Below are 20557 nucleotides of genomic sequence, written 5' to 3'. Positions count from 1 at the left end.
CATAAAGATTTTGCTCTGAAACAACTCAATACTTTTTATGGTTGAACAAACTTAATTCTACTAAATCGAACATAGATATCATTCATAGATGGTATTCAGTTGGCATACAATTTGTAAAACAATTAATTGAAAATGGCAATGTTATCCCCTTTATAAATATTTGCTCTATATATAATATTCCTGCATCGGATTGTTCGTTTCATACCTCTTTAATTAATACTATCGCTAAATACGTGCATATAATTAATCAGCAATCCCCTTCCCCAATCCCAATTTTCCTAATCAATAATCCTTCTAATAAAGCTGCTAAATTGTATTCCTTCCTAAATAATCCTCATTCATCAACTTCACTAAATCTTGCCTTAATCAGGAACTTGGAAATAGATTGGGACTTTCAACCCTCACCTGAAATTTGGGATAAAATCTGGACTATATGTCATTCCACCACATCAGCGGCCTATCTCACTTAAAAATTTGATGTGTGGCTCCTTCGATATTCTTATTATCAGTCAATCTGAATATTCTAATTTGTTCAATATATTTGTTATGATTGCTTTTCACAATATTACTAGCAACTGGAAAAATGTAACCAATCTCTCATATATTTTGTGGTGGAATTCAATTTGTTCAATTAATAGAATGGAATATTGCTTTGCATCAATGAATAATTTGTTATCCAAATTGAATAAGAAATGGAATAAGTTTATACAGTACTTGAATTATAAGCATTAACAGATGTATCTTTAATTTCACTGTTTATAGTTTCCCTACCCCCCACCCTTTTGTCTCTTGTCTGTTTGCTAATATATTTTACATTCATTCCTTTATGTTTTTGTTATTGTCCCCGTTATGAAATATTTTTGGATTGAATATTTAGCCCATTGTTAACTTCATATGTTTTCTTATATTATTACAATTTGACCATTCGTGTTTTCTATTATTACTCTTAAATGTTGTGTAAAAGGTTACTTACTACATTTTTTTTTTAAATGACTTGGTATTGTTCCTGAATGTATGAATTCTTAACTTAATAACAATACTTAAACTAAAAAAATAAAAGGACAGTACATTTATGCTGCTACAAAGAAAGCACTCAAGACCAGCCCCATTGGACTTAATGTTCCATGAGTCTGAAGGAAACTGGGCTATGGGCGTAGGAGTACAGTAGTCCATTTCTTTTCTTCCATAAGTAACCTCTATGCCAAACAATTTTACAGACCTGTCATTGTGCTAAGCGTGGTATGGTAAAGAATGTTCTATACCAGGAGATATGCACAGCTCCAGGGTTGCATTCTATATAGAGAACAGTAACATGTCTAAAGAACTTCTTGATAAGAAATTGCAAAGAGAACAAAAATGAGGCCTGGGGAATGATGTGCCTTACAGTAATACAGTGTTATGTAGCACTGGTGGGTGACAAGGTGACACCTCATTTCCAAGATAGTAACTTACACTGCTGCCACCGAGTTGCATGTGTGACCATCCCCCATCTTGAGAATTATGGCTTAGTGATACCACGGAAAAGCAGAACCATCTTATGATTGGCCAAATGTGCTGAAAAATGCTCTGAGATTCAAGGTTGATAGCAAAAAGTCGAAAAATCACTGGTCCATCACCAAAGAGAAAATCACATAGCGTATCAAATCAGTGAAAAAAATGAGTCCTTATGTTCATGACAGCTTTTGTAGGAAAGTGAGGATTTGTGGAAGCTTATGAGGCTGGCGTGAGGGTTGAGGGGCGGCAGAAGTCTTTGATTTGATTGTAGGTTAACTGATTTCTCCAGAAGTGTGTCAGCCCTGTATATTGTAATTGTCCAAATTGAATTAACACCCAGACATAAGAAATGTTATGCAGTGGGAAATAAATACACATTACTGATTCCCTAGTCTAGGAAATGCACTTCACTTGACTAATAAATAGTAAGTAATGAACATTTGAAGCAAATCTCTTCAACGTGACCATTAAATGAATTATTACAAATCTATGTATTCATGGGTTCTATTTAATCACAGAATTAGATTCAACTGTTTAAGGCATTCCTTAATCAGATTAAATTTTTCAACATGTTTGAAGCATTTAACATGCAAATCAACAATTCGAATAGCAGTTGAGTAGGAAAGTCAATTTCAAGATGTGAAGATTAATGAGTAATGTTGAGGGTGTTTAAGTCACGCCATAAGAGATTTGTTCATTAATATGTGTTTGATTCTTTTTTTTTAAGGGACAACATTGGAGTTGAAATACCAAAACCTTTTGAATATATTGATGTGTTTCAGTGTAACAGTAAGTTATCATGAGACATTTTCCTCCCATTCTAGTGCATCTGCACAATTGGATCTGGTGGCTGGAATGAAATTGTTTCTTTTTTCTTTAATGCTTTTGGATTATATCTGATGGGCTAACTGGGCAGACGACTCTTACTTGATGTTATTCTATCAGCTCTTTAATTGCACCTGCACCTCTCGAATGTTTTGTTCTGCTAGAACTCCATAGACAGGACTGGATGGCAATGATACGATGAAAACTGGAGTCTTCTCTGTCCTTGTCGTCTTTTCCAATTTGATTAGCTTCTCATCGCAGTGTTTAGCTGCAAGCTAAACAAGATCTTTAAGTAGATGGCTAGATTGATAGGTGGATAAATAAGAACAACTATCTTTGAAGGGAATTCCAACTAAGCACACAAAGAGATTCATTTTAAATGTGTAAATATGTTACCCGTATTTCCTGAAAACCTTGACAAATATACATTTGAAATGTAAAATTCATGAAATGCACTGCGTTCATGTAGTTTTAAGGTGAGTCATTTCTGTGACAGAGTAGGCCTGTCAGCATTGTATGCTTCATCACCCAACACACAGACACTCCAAAAACTTGCCATGCAATAACATACACTGGGTGTAAAAACTGTGTAGTTTGACCTCTACACCTATAATCGTATTAATTTGTGTACATGTTTTAGTCGTAGATGCACCTTTGAAATGAATATTATTCCCATAAAGTAAATTAGAAACACTTAGGCGCCCATTTTGATGCCTACATGACTCATAAAGTCATTATGCACATTTTAAGTGGCGATAACTTTCATTAAGTAAATCCAAAAAGTAAGTTCCTATTGGCTTCAGCACCGTTACAGTATCGTGACTTACGATCACTACAAAATTGGATGACTTTGAAGATCAATCTTAAAGGATGGCAGTAATATTCTTAGTTGGTCATACTCTTTGTTAGCCAATGTTTCATAGATTTTAATATTCACATGGACATGCAGAGACATCCGAGTTAAACATAGCAGGCAACTTTAAAGTGGGGAAACCAGCAGGAATGCTTTCATAAATAGGTGGGAGTGGAATAACTACCAGAAGAAAGTAGTCTTGTCACCTTTGTGCACAGTTCTTAGGTATAGGCGTTAGTAGGGAAAAGAGACAGGGGCGGGTGACACCTGTATTCTAGGGTCTCTTAGAGCTGAAATACCAATGCCCTTCCCGGCGCATGGCTATGTGGTTATCCCACTGTCAGCTACCTCTTGGAGAGACTGCTCTAGCCCATACCGCACAAGATATTAGGGTAACACTTTGTTACTGACAATTATTATACAGAGGCGTCAAGTTTCACAATGAATCACTTTATTCCAAAATTCGTTGTCTGAAGTGCAGGCTGGTTCATACATCATCCTTTACTGGTCAACACGTGTTTGCCACCAAGACACAAAAGAAATTGTCAAAACTTTGCCTATGTGGTTAATTTGAAGAAAACAAAATTGTCATCCAATTAGACAGAAATCCTAAATTGATCCATTGAGCAAGAATTATATTAAAAAGTCTAGAAAACCAAAGTGAAGTAACTCTGGAGAGAGGTAGATAAATATATAGTCAAGAAAGGGCTAAAAAGGTTGTCAAAGTGAGAACAGAGCTACTTGTTTCTTGGTGTTGTGTTATGTCCCAGTTCAAGCATCTCATATGGGCTACCATATTCCCAGTTCCAGGGACTCATATGGGTGGCTCTAATGTTTAAATATGTTTTTATTAAGATCAGTAAGCATACAAGGTTCATACAACAAGTATAACGGCAAATAAAGGTAAACAAACTCCATGTACGTGCTTGAGCAAGAACTTCATCTACAACATATGTAAGCAATATAGGGACCCCATATGATGTATATAAATACTGTATCCTAATGCATAAAATGCAATTCAAAATGAACTCATAGTTATATGAAGCATTCATGATAGACATTAAATACGAACAAAGACACAAAGGACTAACATGAACAAAAGGAACGGAGGGATGGGATATTATTTACCAAGGTGTGTAATAATAGTGAAATATTATCTTTTCCATTAACTAGGCATTGCATTTTCCAAAAAAAATCCAGAAACTACTGCCATTTTAATTCATGCTTGTACTGCAAGAAAGGGGACATAGCATTGCATTTTTCCATTCTATGAATGTTACATACTGAATTCCACCATCATTTAACCCCTTAACTGCCATGGGTCCCCCCGCACCCCAGTCGCAAGATCTTTCTTGGTGATTTTGGTATGTCGCCATTCAATCCCTTGTAACTTTTTTGTTACATGAGATATCTCTGCCAAATTTTGCCTCTTTTTTCCCCACATGTAGGCGGTCATAATGCCACCAAGGAATCCTAGTTTGCTTTAGGGGGTGAGAGAAAATAACCAAAAAAGGAGAAAATGTGTTTTTTTTTAAAAAATGCCTATAAAATGATGTACAAAGAAGCCTGTGGTTTTTTCCTTGTAAGAGCTAGGAAGAAATGGTTTGCTGTGTTGAATTCGCCATTTACCAAGCTTCCAAGAACATGTTGAGGGGAAACCAAAAAAACATATTTTGATATGGTTACCAGCCGTTTTGTGAATGGTAGGCGTTTTTTTTTAGACTTTTTTTCCAATAGGACATGCGTGGACGGAATGGAAGAGGAGGGTAGAAAAGCTGAATGCGAAGACAGAAAGGCATACATTTCTGAAAAGTAGACAAAGGCCCTCATTACAACACCGGCAGTAACCAATGGCGCTATTAGCACCATGGTTGCTGCCGGTATTGTAACAAGTCCGCCAATGGTAAATGGGGAAATACCGCCCCATTCCAAGGTTGGCGGGGCGGTAATTCCCCATTTACCATTGGCCCTTCCCCATTCCCATTTTTGCCCAATGGGGCTCAATGGGATTGGAGAAGGCGGTAATTATGGTACCGCAAATTGTGGTACTGTAATTACCTCGGAAGTCCCTTTGCGGGTCCCTACTTTAACGGCTGGTCCAGACCAGCCGTTAAGGTCGGGAGCCGCAAAGGGACTTCCTAATCAGGCGTTAAGGGTTTAACAGCGCCGACACCTTTTACGGCGCCGTTAAACCCTTAACGCCAGGGTCGTAATGACCCCCAAAATCCCAAATTCAGGAAGGGGTGATTTGCAGCGATCGGGCCAGAATTTATCACCCACAATCCCCTGCAAATTCCCAAATTTTGCGAAAATACCCACAAGTTTCAGACATTTCCCTCTGGCCACCCACCGAAACAAGCCGCCAACGGCACTTGTCCTACGGTCCCACGTTCTCACAGGTGTAGCGACAAAAACGGTACTTCACATGTGTGAGTGCACCTACCTGGGCGCGAAGGGAAAAGGCTAAACCACTGGTAACCCCAAGTCTTTCAGCAGAGTAGATTTTGTGGAATTTTGCTCCGGTGGACAACCTACAGATTTGGGCCTAGGGCGTCCATGCCACCAAGGAAAACAGGGAACCCCATGCATTTCTGAAAAGAAGACTTCCGTGGGAATCCACAGAGGTCTGACTTGCACCAATCGGCCCAGAAGGTATTACCCACAATCCCTGACAAATTCTGAAATTTGGTGAAAACAATCACAATTTTAAGACATTTCCTTCTGGCCACCCACCGAAACACGCCGACAACAACACATGTCCAACCGTCCCGCGTTCCAACAGGTGTCCCGCCAAAAATGGTACCTCACATGTGTGGATTCACCTACCTGGGCGCAAAGGGAAAAGGCTAAACCACTGGTAACCCCAAGTCTTTCAGAAGAGTAGATTTTGTGGAATTTTGCTCTGGTGGACAACCTACAGATTTAGGCCTAGCGTGTCCATGCCACCAAGGAAAACAGGGAACCCCATGCATTTCTGAAAAGAAGACATCCGTGGGAATCCACAGAGGTCTAACTTGCGGCAATCGGCCCAGAATTTATTACCCACAATCCCTGCAAAGTCAGAAACTTGTCAAAAAACCCACAATTTTCAGACATTTCCCTCTGGCACCCACCGAAAACACGCCGCCAACAACACATGTCCTACCGTCCCGCGTTTCCACAGGTGTCCCAACGAAAACGGTACCTCACATGTGTGGGTGCATCTACCTGGGCGCAAAGTGAAAAGGCTAAACCACTGCTATCCCCCAAAGGGTTCCGGGAGCCAACCTACAGATTTGAGCCTGGGGTGTCGCAGCCACCAAGGAAAACAGGGAACCCCATGCATTACTGAAAAGAAGACACCCTTGGGAATCGACAGAGGTCTGATTTGTGCGAATCGCCCCAGGATGTATTACCCACAAGCCCCAGCAAAGACCCACATGGGAGATGGATGAGAGGCATCTCCTGTACCCCTTCCTAGGGGCAGATATCTGCCCACAGGGAGGGCTACATGAGGAGCCCCCCATCCACTTAGGGTGAGGGGGGAGAGAGCCACCCTCTCTTTCAAGGCAGAACAAATCCTGGTGGCCTAGTGGGCATCCAAGGACCACACCTACCCCCACCCAAAACAAGTTATAATTATTTTATAACTTTTTTTTTATTTTGCCCCTTCCCTAAGGGCAGATGGGCACACGGGTGTGCCCATCTGCCCCTGGGGGGGGGGGGGACACATACTGCCACAGGCTTGGGGGGCTGTGGCAATATTTCCAGTGGCCTCACTCCCCACCCCAAATGGATGAGGGGCTTCTCATGTAGCCCTCCCTGAGGGCAGACGCCCCTTCCTAGAAGTAGAAATCTGCCCCCAGGGAGGGCTACATGAGGTGCTCCCATCCACTTGGGTGGGGGAGAGGGCCACCCCCCTTTTACTATAAAGCATACCTGGTGGTCTAGTGACAATATTTTGTTTGTTTGACCCCCTGAGGGCACCAATCTGCCCCCAGGGGGCAATACTAGCTGCCCCATGCTTGGAGGGGCCTGCACCAATTTTTCTGGTTGCCCTCTAACCCCCACCCCAAGTAGATGTGGAGCCTCTCATGTAGCCCTCCCTGGGAACAGATAGGGGCAGAAATCTGCCCCCAGGGAGGGCTACAAGAGGTGTCCCCATCCACTTACGGTGGGGGGAGAGGGTCACCCCCCTTTCATGGGGAAAAAACATGGTGGCTAGTGGCCCTCCAGCCCCACCCAAATCTCAGTTTTCTTTTTTTCCTTTTTTATTTGCTTCCCTGGGGGCCCCCAACTGCCCCCAGGGGAGGCAGTACTGGCTGCCCCATGTTTGGGGGGGCTGCACCAATATTTCTGGTGGCCCTCTCCCCCCTACCCCAAGTGGATGGGGGCATCTCATGTAGCCCTCCCTGGGGGCGGATATGGGCAGAAATCTGCCCCAAGGGAGGGTTACAAGTGATGCCCACCCATCCACTTAGGGTGGGGGAGCACCCTCTGTATGGGAAAAAAAACCTGGTGGCTACCACTCCCACCCAAATGTCTGTTTTGTTTTTAATTTTATTTTAAAAATTCTTTTCATGTGGCCCTTCCCTGGGGGCAGATGATCACCCATCTGTCCCCAGGGATCACAATACATGTGCCCCCATGCTTTGGGGGCCGGGGGGAGAGGGCCCTGTCCCCCCATGTCACAAACGGATCCCTGGTGGTCCAGTGGCGTTGCTGGGCACGGATCGAGCACTCTGTGCCCGATCCAAAGAAAGGTGTCGTTGGAAAGGGGAGAGTCCCCCTTTCCAACGACACATCTCTCGATCGGAACAGCACAATAGTGCTGTTCAGATCAGGGGAGAAAGGTGAAAACTCACCTTTATTTTCACTGCGGCCCCCCGAAATGTCTGCCGCAGTGAAAATTACCTCCACTTTAATGTCGCCGTTCATTACGCACGCTAACGTGAAACTGAAGGTAATCCAACCCGCGGCCCGTGAGGAGGGACCTCCCCCTCACATAGCCCTGGGGTTGGATTACTGTTTTGTGCTTTGCAGGGATTGCACAAAACGAAGTGCAAAAAAGGACAAACTATCTTGAGTGTCCTTGTCAGGTCCCTGGGTAATAGGAGGTGTCAGGTTAGGCATCATTAATTACTAAGAGGCTAGTAGTGGTTAATGCGGGTCATTCATATTGAAAAGGTATTTCCTTAATCTGATCTTCCATTCAGCCAGCAGCTCATGATGGAGAACTTCCTGTACAGCAGTGATTGGCCAGTGACTATTGTGATGTTGTTTGGAACCCCTGGAGAGGTTCTAAACTGCCTTTCATGAAGATCAGCTCAGGAATGGTCAGAGCGCACAAAAGCTCCAGATTAAAACAAGAAAACAGAGTAAAGAAAGCACATCTGTTAACAGAAAATTTTCAACTAGAGTCTGGAAACAACTAGAGATAAGTGACAGTGATAAAAGATCAAAGTTTATTCAAAAGAAAAGATGGAAATGTTTTAAGCTTAAAAGTAAGACTGTTGCAATCTTCCAGTGCAGTGTAAATATTGTGAATTCAATTTACGTTAAAAGACATCTATTTTAAAAGAAGTTAAGATATTATGTTCAATACTTGTTTATTTTCAAAAGGTCGTACAGTATATTTCGTTCGCGTGTGATTACATCAGCTGAAGAAGTAGCGCGTGAATTTTACATGAAGGCGTTAGTTTCTTTGAGCGTCGTGTGTTTTCTCGCGTAGCATATGAGTAAGGCACCTTGCAGCGTGGTTTGCGTGCTGACGGTTATTTAGGAAGTAGCGTTGAGTGTATCCTGTAAATGAGTGGCGTAGAATTAATTCAGACGCCGCGTTGAGCAGGAAGTCTGTTGTCCGAAAACCGCATTGAGTTTTTGAATGTGCGGTGTGAGAAGAGAAATCCGAGGCATTCTCTCCATGCGGGAGTCTTCTGAAAATATATGCGCGCAAGTGAAATTCAGAAGATATTTTACCTCGCGGCGAGTCCATCGAAGTTACTTGCGCGCATGTTTTGTTTCAAAAGCATTTTTCCTTGCGGTGGGTTCAGTGAAGATACTTGCGCGCGTGTATTATTTTAAAAGCAACTCAATAAGTATTCTAGAACTATACTAGCAGCAAGAGGATGTATGCAGTCAGAAAGTAAATACTGAACTACACCTTTGAAGTAAAAAGAAGCCATAGTTTATATGAGACTCTGAAGTTTATTTGCACGTTTCTAATGTAGCAGTTCTTAAGAAAAGTGTTTAAATGAACATTTATTGAAGGAAGTAAAAGACTGTATTTGAAACTAAATAAGAGAGCAGAGAAAGACTTCAAGGCATCATAACATTTTGAGTAAAGACTTTTCAGTGGAATTTAAAAGAATCTCTTTGAGGATAAGAAGAAAAGGTCACTAACTAAAGCACAGCATTACAGCAGAGAAAAGACAACCATAGTGGCCGCGATTTCACAAGTATAAATTTACCTCTCAGTTTAGGGCAGAGGTAGTTAGGTAATTGGTGGTTAAATATGGAAAATAATAATTTATTGTTAAGATTAATTATTGAATGTTAAATCTGAGATGTGTTATTTGCAGGTTATCCGGTGTTTCCAGAATTAAGGAGGCCAGAGGAATCCTGACCGTTTGTTTTGTTCTCCACTTCCCTCTTTCCCCCGGTTTAGTCAATCGAGCAGTTGTTCATTTGACTGTTGGGTGGACTGGATTGGAGGATTGGGTGGGCTTACCTCTGCTCCTGCAGGATTTTGGCGCTGGGCCCTGAAAGGCCCACGTTAGAATACCTGCCTGAGCAGAAATGGAATCTGAAGCAGGGGTATCTTTAGATTCTTTAGCAAAATTGTTATCTGAAATGAGAGAGGAGATGTCTAAATCTAGAAAGGAGACTACTGAGTTAAGTGATAGGCTTAAGGAGTTAAGTCTTTTGGTGAGCAAGCAAGGAGTAGAGGTTAATAAACCAAGCGTATCTAGTTGGAACCCAGAAAGAGAACCGCCTATATTAATTCCAGAGATAGAAAGGGTTGCTGTGGAAAAGGTTAGAGGGTTTGAGGGGCGAGAAGGAAGTTTGCCAGCGATTTCTGTGGTGACAACTCCATTGGCTCCACCAGAGCAGTTTTCTGGGGATCAACACAAGTTTAAATCATTTTTAATGCAATGTGAGTTGCATTATTTATGTAAATCATTTTTAATGCAATGTGAGTTGCATTATTTATGTAGACCAGAGTCTTTTCCTAACGAAAGAGCCAAGGTGGCCTTTTTGATATCTTATTTGTCTGGTGAAGCAGCAGCTTGGTCTGTACCTTTGGTTGCTGGAGGAGCAAGAGATCTGGAGAATTGGGAGTTATTCAAAATTGACTTTACTAAGATGTTTGATAGGCGTACTTTCTCTCAGAGTGTTGACTGTGAGTTATTGGAATTGAAACAAGGAGGTAAGGATTTATCAGTTTATATCACTCAATTTCGAGCATTAGTATTAGAAAGTGCTTGGCATGAGGAGAAAAGGTCTTCTCTATTCTACAGAGGGTTGCGTGAGCATTAAAAGATGCTTTGATGACTGTTCTGGAGAAACCAGCCACTTGTGAAGAGTTAATCACATTAGTGTGGAAATTAGAATTGTTGAGAGACGGCAGGAGCGCAGGAGATCTATTCCAGAGGGTAGGATGTGGTTGCGAAGGGAGAGAACCAAAATTGACTCAGTTCATAAGGATATGAAGGTTCCAGGGAGAGAAACTGTGATGCTGGAAATGCATCTGAGGGACAGGGCCTCTGAATCCTTGTCCTTTACTGCTTTTTACCGTGTGTTCTGTCATGTTTTCTGCCCCGGAGTCCATGTGGGACTCCTGGCAGTGCAGCTCTCTCTTTTGGTTTGGTGAACAGACCCATGGGATACCCTTATGGCACCCATGGGTAGGGGTACAACCCTGTACCCCTACTGTATGTTTTTGGGCACCTGTGGGTGGCCCGCAGGGTATGGGCTGGTGGCAGCTCCATGCTGAATTCGACAGGTGCTCGGGGTGTCCTCCATTTTGGGATACCCAGGCCCTGCCATTGGGATCTGTTGATTCCTGATAGGAAACAAGATGGCCCCTGTGGCCTCTTGCTTTCTATTGCCTGTTATCTTGTTTTCCCAAAGTCCTGGGAAGCCCTGACTCTGTCCCTTCCCCCTGACTGGCTGTTGGGTGGAAGTTCCATATATGGTGTTGTTGTGAAGGCCCAGCTAGACTGACTAGAGCCTTCCCAGTGACTGTATGTTGTGGGTACCTCCTGTGGGTGGGACCTGGGTGAATGGAGTGTGTGACCAATATACACTCCTTGTTGTGGTTGGCTGGTTTCTGGCATGAGAGACTAAGACTGAGACAGCCCTGCCCGAAACTGGCCTGAATGCAGTGTGTAGTGTTGAATGGCTGGGTACTTGTCCCAATCCACATTCCCTGTTGTGAGTGTCTGGAAGGGAGGAGTGTGGCCTGAATGCACTGTGTGCCTGATTGGCTGACTGATTGCATGAATGCCCTTCTGTATGATTGGCTGCTGAGTGTGTGCCAGCAGTGTGGATGAGAGACAGGATAGTATATCTGGGGACCTCTCACCACTGGAAAAGTGTTCAGAAGGAACCATTGGTTGAGACGCAACCATTGGTTCAGAAGCAGCCAGGTGTTCAGGAACGTGCAAGAACGTTCAGAAGCATCCTGGAGTGGAGTCTCCACTCTAAGAGTAACTGGAACTGCTGATCCTCGACGTCCAGCTGGAAGAAGAAGACTTGCACAGGGTTCGCAAGTTTGTGTAACCGCTGGAGGCCCGTCGAAGTTGTGTTGCCCAGCCGTGGGAACCACTTGACGCCGTGCCGCCGACGACCGGAGCCGTCCCCTCCTTTGCCTAAGAACATTCAATCGAAGGACTCTCTCGCCCGCATCGTCGACCACTTATCCTGCCGGAGAAAGTCGAGGACGACCGACGCGCCGAGGAGAAACCTGCCGGTGGGTTTCCCGCCACCCGAAGATCACAAAGACTCGACGCCCTTGCTGGGCCTCCGTCTCCACAATCTTTGCGGTCCAGAACTATTGTCACCGAGGTGCCCTGCACGCCTCTGCCCTGCAGGACGCCGACGCTCCGCCGCCGACGAGCACCGCTCGGACGAAGCTGCCGCCTCATCGACACCGTTCTACCTTGTTCGTCGACGGACGTTCGACGCCCCGTGCCTCCCGCTTGAAAGGGAAGGCATTCAAGAAGGGCCGTCGATTCCCCGTCACCGAACAGCGAGTTCCTCGACGTTTGTCGACGCCTCTTCAAGGAACTCGACTCCACCAGGTACATTGGGGGGGTAAAAACATTATAGGAGGGAATAAGACTTGCCGAGCAATATATGGACTGGGCGTGCGCTATATCTTTGTCTTACAGGTTGCCCAGGTGGGGGGATCTCCACACAGAACTGTGCCTAGTGGTAGGGGCCAGTATTCTGCCTATTGCTCCACCATCTTATTTTCTCTCCTCTTTCTATTGCTGGTTTCACTTTATGGATCTGTGTGCTATTGTTACAGTTTGATTGTTGCACTTTATTAGGATCTAGTACAAAGGGTGGTACCACTTGAGAATTGTATATATGTGTCATTGTTGATTTTCCGGAGTACAAAGTGAGTTATTGTGAGAAGTGTACATAACCTTAACTATTGATTATATAAAGACTGTGTTCTAACCAATACAGTGAGTGGACATTCCTTTGTGGGGGCTTGGGGACTACACTGTACTTAAAAACCAGCCCGCATCACCTCCTGAGAAGCTAGGCCTTGATTGCTCGCCCATTGCTACCGTATCAGAGAATCTTGGCTGGGGTCCTCTGTGCCTCTCTTCCGCCATATAGGGAGCAGAAGTACAGACACCCCCCACCGGTTCGTTGCACTGGTGGCAGCGGTGGGATGCTTATGGTTTTAAGAATCAGTGTATAACCGTGCCACTTACAAAGGATATCTGCGCTTTATCAAATTGAGGTTTAGTTGTGTACAAGATAACTGCATTACAAACGATGGAATCTATTGCAAATGGCAAATTGACTCGGATGAGCTTGGAGGCTCTCCAGAGTGCTTGTGAAGCCAGGGAGTTAGACTTTGTGGATAAGTCTAGGCCAGAGCTGATAGCTGCCCTGGTGGACTACCAGACTGATAGCGAAACTCTTGATGAGGGGGGAATGCAACCAATGAGGACTCTGCCCCTGGGGTTTCTGCTGAATCTGTTTCTGGGAATGCCGCCATTCCTGCTGCCTCTGTTCTAAATCCCAGCAATTCCTTGGAGCTTGAGTTATTAAGGATGAAATTGGCCTTTGAATACCGCAAGTTGGAAATAGATGCTGAACTTAAGAAAGAGGAGTTGGCTCAACAAGTGGAGCTCAAGAATAGGGATCTTGAACTCAGAAATAAGGACCTTGAACTCAAGAGCCAGGACACTGAATGTCAGAGGATCCAGCTAGAGAAAGCTAGAGTGGAGACTTCAGCTTAAACCAGTGAGAGTGTCAGGTCCCCAGCCACCAAGTTTATGAAAGATTTGGTTGGTGTATTCGTGGAGGGTTCAGATATCCTCCAATGGATTGAAGCGTTTGAAATGGCTTGTGCGATTCATGATGTCGATAAAAGAGATTGGGCTAAGTGTTTGTTAAGCAGAGTGCCTCAAACTGGATATGACTGTATTCTGAAGCTGAGTGTGGAAGAAAGGGGTCAGTATGAGTGTTTGAAGTCTGCTTTGATTGCCAAGTTTGGCAAGACACCTACCCAATACCTTAGAAGGTTGAGGGTTTTTAAGAAAAGAGAGAATGTGTCTTGGGTTGACTGGGTGAGTGCTGCGCACATGAACATGATGGGGTGGATCGATGGATACAAGGTTAAGACTTTTGTTGAATTGTCCCACCTCTTGTTTTTTGAGCATTTTTCTGAAGCCTGTTCACCAGAGCTGCGTCAGTATGTGGCTGACCAGAACATTCTGGACCCCTTTAAGCTGGCTAGGTTGGCTGACAAGTGGGTCTCCCACCGGGTGTCCCCTAAGGACTCCAGTGGGAAGGACAAGGACAAAGAGAAGGGGGCCTCTCAGAAAGCTGAGGAGCCCTCCAAGCAGTCACAGTCGGGTAAACCAAAACCTTCCTCTCCTAAGACCCAAAAATCTAGTGGGGATAAGTCATCTGGGGGTGGGAATAAGAGTAGTGGTCCACCTGCTGCAAAGCAGGCTCCCAGTGGTTCCAGTACCGTACCCCGCACCCCTGGCGCTTGTTGGGACTGTGGGGCTCTGGATCACAAAAGGGGTGACCCCAAGTGTAAAGGTAAGGCACTTGGAGTACAGGCTGTCAGCCTGACCTACCCTTACCCCGTGTCTGAGGTGGAGGCCACTGTCCTCCCCTCCTCTGCCGGGATCACATTTGGTGCTCCGGTGGAGATTTCCTTAGTGTCCCTTGGGGCCTGGGACCAGTATGCAGAAGTACTGGCGACTATCCCACAGAACACCCGTAGGTTTTTGAGAAGTGTCCTCCTGAATGGCCAGCCTTCTACTGGTTTGAGAGACACTGGGGCAAGCATGACAGTGGTGGACAGGACCCTGCTCAAGCCAGAGGACTATGAAGGTGCTCCTCTGCCAACCACCAGGTTAGCTGGTGGGCCTCCCAAATTATCACCTGTAGCCTTAGTCACACTCGTGATTGGAGACAAGACAGCAAAGCTTCCTGTCCTGGTTCAGGACAATGTCCCTGCTAACATTCTGTTAGGAAATGATCTAGTAGAGTTGGGGTTGATCTCGGACGGTCTTCCCATGACTGCTGCTGCAGTCACTAGGTCACAGGTGACACCGGGTCTGGCTGTGGGTCAGACACCCGAGCCAAAGGCGAGGCCTAAGGCAAGAAGAAGGAAGACCAAGAAGGCCACCTCTGTGGAGGGAACACCTTCTCTTCCTGCTGTTCCGACAGCACCCATTGGGATCCATGCTCCGGACGGGCTGGGTCCAGTGGAAAACCCAAACTCAACTCCTGTGGGAGAAGAGACAGAAGACTCTCCTGTGGGAGAGGTTCTCAACCCGGAGGATCATCCCGACCTTCAATGCTTGTTAGCTGAAGGGGGACCCTCCCGGGCAGACTTCTGTAAGGGACAGAGAGAGTGCCACTCTCTCGAGGGACTGAGGAAACAGGCCCTGGCCCAGGCACAGGGAGAAGTGCCTAGGACATTCCGGATTTATTGGGAGGGTGAGCTCCTTGTTAGTGAGCCCACTAAGCCTGAACCTGGTGCCCGCAAGAGGTTGGTGGTACCCCAGGTTTACAGGCCCTTCCTACTGCAGTTGGCGCATGAGGTGCCCTTGGCTGGTCATCTTGGGACCAAGAAGACTAAGCAGAGGCTCTCTGCCCATTTCTACTGGCCACGGATGGGAGTAGAGGTGGAGTCCCACTGCAGGACCTGCCCAACTTGTCAGCTGTCTGGCAAGACTGGAGGCAGTGTCATTGCCCCACTGCAGCCATTGCCAGTGGTTGGCACACCATTTGAGAGGGTGGGCATCGACATTGTCGGTCCCCTTGACCCTCCCACTTCAGGTGGACATCGGTTCATCCTGGTCTTGGTAGATCATGCCACCAGGTACCCCGAGGCAATACCCCTTCGGACTGTTACTGCCAAGGTGGTTGCCAGGGCTCTCCTGGGCATTTTCACCCGTGTTGGATTCCCCAAGGAGGTTGTCTCTGACAGAGGATCCAACTTCATGTCTAGTTACATGAAAACCATGTGGAAAGAGTGCGGGGTAACCTACAAGTTCTCCACCTCTTACCATCCCCAGACCAATGGTCTGGTTGAGAGATTTAATAAAACTCTCAAGGGCATGCTAGGGGCTTTGGAAGATCCCCTAAGGAGGAAATGGGATCTCCTCCTGCCATGCCTGCTGTTTGCTTACAGGGAGGTACCTCAAGAGGGTGTTGGTTTCAGCCCCTTTGAGTTACTCTTTGGACATCCCGTGAGGGGGCCCCTCGCCTTGATCAGGGAAGGCTTGGAAGCCACCCCTCCAGGTCCCGCCAAGCAAGTGGTGGACTATGTGTTAGGCCTCAGACGGAGGATGACACAGATGATGTGTCATGCAACAGCAAATCTCAAGGCCAGCCAGGAATTGAATAAGTACTGGCATGACCTTAAAGCCTCGCAAGTGGATTGGACTCCGGGACAGGAAATCCTTGTGATGGAGCCTACCAAGCCTAGAGCTTTGGCAGACAAGTGGACTGGACCCTTCAGGATCATCTCCAAGATGGGCGAAGTCAATTATCTGGTTGACATGGGAGCCGCTGGGGTAGCCCCTCAGATATTCCATGTCAACAGGCTCAAGCCTTTCCACCGGCGAGCAGAAGTCTCATGTCTCTTGCTAGGTTCCGGGCAAGAAGAGGATGAGAGTGAGCCCCTTCCTGATTTGCTGCATAGCAACCCTCAGGATGGCTCAGTGGAGGGAGTACATCTCTCTCCCGATTTGACGACAGAGCAACAGAGGGCCTGCAGGGCTTTGCTCCAACAGTACGCCTCTCTGTTTTCACTGAAGCCAGGCCTTACACCGTGGTGTAAGCATGAAATTGACACTGGTGACAGTGTACCTGTCAAAAGCAGGTGCTACCGTATGTCAGATACCGTCAAGAACCACATCCAGGCTGAGGTCGCCAAGATGTTGGATCTGGGTGTTATTGAACCCTCAACCAGTCCCTGGTCCAGCCCAGTGGTCCTTGTCCCCAAGGCAAGCGCCCAGGCGGGTACCAAGGATTGGAGGTTCTGTGTGGACTACCGAGGAGTCAATGCCGTCACCAAAACTGACGCGCACCCATTGCCCAGGGCTGATGAGCTCGTGGACACCATAGGTGCTGCCAAATTTGTGAGCACCTTTGACCTTACCTCAGGCTATTGGCAAATAGCTCTGACGGACCATGCCAAGGAAAAGACGGCCTTCTCAACACCTGAGGGACTCTATCAGTTTAGGGTCATGCCTTTTGGGTTGAAGAATGCCCCTGCCACCTTCCAGAGATTGGTCAACCATGCTCTCAGTGGGCTGGAAGCCTTTTGCGTGGCTTACTTAGACGACATTGCCGTCTACAGTTCCACCTGGGAAGAGCATTTGACACATCTGGATAAGGTGTTGCAGGCCTTGAAATGGACTAACCTCACTATCAAGGCCACCAAGTGCCAGATAGCTCAGGGGAAAGTTACCTATCTTGGTCATGAGGTAGGAGGGGGTCAAATCCAACCTCTCACCAGTAAAGTACATGATGTACAGAACTGGGAGACTCCCACTACTCAAACCCAGGTGAGAGCCTTTTTGGGCCTCACTGGGTACTATCGCAATTTCATGGCAGACTATGGGACCATAGCTGCCCCCCTGACAGCTCTAACGTCACCCAAGCAGCCTAGGAAGGTTAATTGGACCGAAGACTGTCAGAGGGCCTTTGATGGCTTGAAAGAAAGTCTGTGCAGGGCACCTGTGTTGTGTGCGCCTGACTACAGCCGACCCTTTATCGTCCAGACGGATGCCTGCGACACCGGAATTGGAGCTGTCTTGTCCCAGTTAGATGACAAAGGGAGAGAACACCCTATCATATTCATCAGTAGACAACTCAAGGGTAGAGAACTTAGGTGGGCTACTGTTGAAAAGGAGTGTTTTAGCATAGTTTGGAGCCTTAGGCGTTTTAGGCCCTACCTTACGGGGTCTACCTTCAAGGTCCAAACAGATCATAAGCCCCTGAAGTGGCTTATGCAGATGAAGGGTGAGAATCCGAAATTGCTCAGGTGGTCCATTACCTGCAAGGGCTAGACTTCACCATAGAGCACAGACCAGGGAAGAGTCACGATAATGCAGATGGCCTTTCCAGAAGGTATGTTGACCGTCTGGATGAGGGTGTCTATCCCGTGGGAGATTAGACACCCTCCACCTCAGTCTGGGGGGGGCGACTGTGATGCTGGAAATGCATCTGAGGGACAGGGCCTCTGAATCCTTGTCCTTTACTGCTTTTTACCGTGTGTTCTGTCATGTTTTCTGCCCCGGAGTCCATGTGGGACTCCTGGCAGTGCAGCTCTCTCTTTTGGTTTGGTGAACAGACCCATGGGATACCCTTATGGCACCCATGGGTAGGGGTACAACCCTGTACCCCTAGTGTATGTTTTTGGGCACCTGTGGGTGGCCCGCAGAGCAGGGTATGGGCTGGTGGCAGCTCCATGCTGAATTCGACAGGTGCTCGGGGTGTCCTCCATTTTGGGATACCCAGGCCCTGCCATTGGGATCTGTTGATTCCTGATAGGAAACAAGATGGCCCCTGTGGCCTCTTGCTTTCTATTGCCTGTTATCTTGTTTTCCCAAAGTCCTGGGAAGCCCTGACTCTGTCCCTTCCCTCTGACTGGCTGTTGGGTGGAAGTTCCATATATGGTGTTGTTGTGAAGGCCCAGCTAGACTGACTAGAGCCTTCCCAGTGACTGTATGTTGTGGGTACCTCCTGTGGGTGGGACCTGGGTGAATGGAGTGTGTGACCAATATACACTCCTTGTTGTGGTTGTCTGGTTTCTGGCATGAGAGACAAAGACTGAGACAGCCCTGCCCGAAACTGGCCTGAATGCAGTGTGTAGTGTTGAATGGCTGGGTACTTGTCCCAATCCACATTCCCTGTTGTGAGTGTCTGGAAGGGAGGAGTGTGGCCTGAATGCACTGTGTGCCTGATTGGCTGACTGACTGCATGAATGCCCTTCTGTATGATTGGCTGCTGAGTGTGTGCCAGCAGTGTGGATGAGAGACAGGATAGTATATCTGGGGACCTCTCACCACTGGAAAAGTGTTCAGAAGGAACCATTGGTTGAGACGCAACCATTGGTTCAGAAGCAGCCAGGTGTTCAGGAACGTGCAAGAACGTTCAGAAGCATCCTGGAGTGGAGTCTCCACTCTAAGAGTAACTGGAACTGCTGATCCTCGATGTCCAGCTGGAAGAAGAAGACTTGTGGCATTTGCTTCGACCGATCCGAAGGCTGTCGATTTCGTCGAGGGCTGACCCGAGAGAGGACCTGGTAAGGCGCCCTCTTCCCGTGCTCCGAGGGACCATCGAGCACCGCTCCATCTTCGCCGAAGCGCCCTGGAAGACAGACCCTCGAAAGGCTGTCGACCCGAGACGGGACCGCCGAGGAGATCGAAGTGAAGCACCCGGACATCGACGTCGTCGAAGTCTATTGCCGTTGACCAGGGTTCGCAAGTTTGTGTAACCGCTGGAGGCCCGTCGAAGTTGTGTTGCCCAGCCGTGGGAACCACTTGACGCCGTGCCGCCGACGACCGGAGCCGTCCGCTCCTTTGCCTAAGAACATTCAATCGAAGGACTCTCTCGCCCGCATCGTCGACCACTTATCCTGCCGGAGAAAGTCGAGGACGACCGACGCGCCAAGGAGAAACCTGCCGGTGGGTTTCCCGCCACCCGAAGATCACAAAGACTCGACGCCCTTGCTGGGCCTCCGTCTCCACAATCTTTGCGGTCCAGAACTATTGTCACCGAGGTGCCCCGCACGCCTCTGCCCTGCAGGACGCCGACGCTCCGCCGCCGACGAGCACCGCTCGGACGAAGCTGCCGCCTCATCGACACCATTCTACCTTGTTCGTCGACGGACGTTCGACGCCCCGTGCCTCCCGCTTGAAAGGGAAGGCATTCAAGAAGGGCCGTCGATTCCCCGTCACCGAACAGTGAGTTCCTCGACGTTTGTCGACGCCTCTTCAAGGAACTCGACTCCACCAGGTACATTGGGGGGGTAAAAACATTATAGGAGGGAATAAGACTTGCCGAGCAATATATGGACTGGGCGTGCGCTATATCTTTGTCTTACAGGTTGCCCAGGTGGGGGGATCTCCACACAGAACTGTGCCTAGTGGTAGGGGCCAGTATTCTGCCTATTGCTCCACCATCTTATTTTCTCTCCTCTTTCTATTGCTGGTTTCACTCTATGGATCTGTGTGCTATTGTTACAGTTTGATTGTTGCACTTTATTAGGATCTAGTACAAAGGGTGGTACCACTTGAGAATTGTATATATGTGTCATTGTTGATTTTCCGGAGTACAAAGTGAGTTATTGTGAGAAGTGTACATAACCTTGACTATTGATTATATAAAGACTGTGTTCTAACCAATACAGTGAGTGGACATTTCTTTGTGGGGGCTTGGGGACTACACTGTACTTAAGAACCAGCCCGCATCACCTCCTGAGAAGCTAGGCCTTGATTGCTCGCCCATTGCTACCGTATCAGAGAATCTTGGCTGGGGTCCTCTGTGCCTCTCTTCCGCCATATAGTGATCAGAAGTACAGACACCCCCCACCGGTTCGTTGCAGAAACACAGTTTAGGCCTCCGCTAACAAAAGAAGAAAAGGAGAAGAGACGTAAGGGAAATCTTTGTCTTTATTGTGGG

At 46.9% G+C, this 20557-nt stretch overlaps 1 protein-coding gene across 1 annotated transcript in view; it reads left to right on the top strand.

Moving 5' to 3' along the window:
- Positions 1-20557, top strand: part of LOC138487890 (NXPE family member 1-like) — a 383725-nt gene that overhangs the window by 287301 nt on the left and 75867 nt on the right. Inside the window, exon 3 of the mRNA XM_069614510.1 lies at positions 2222-2283. Within this exon, the coding sequence (XP_069470611.1) occupies positions 2222-2283 (62 nt within the window). The remainder of the gene's footprint in view (positions 1-2221; positions 2284-20557) is intronic.

Source organism: Ambystoma mexicanum, chromosome 9 (genome assembly GCF_040938575.1).
Source record: "Ambystoma mexicanum isolate Mex_15411 chromosome 9, UKY_AmexF1_1, whole genome shotgun sequence".
In the NCBI taxonomy this organism is placed as follows: Eukaryota; Metazoa; Chordata; class Amphibia; order Caudata; family Ambystomatidae; genus Ambystoma; species Ambystoma mexicanum.
Note: the sequence above shows the minus strand (reverse complement) of the source record. Positions and strands in the feature narration are given on the sequence as shown.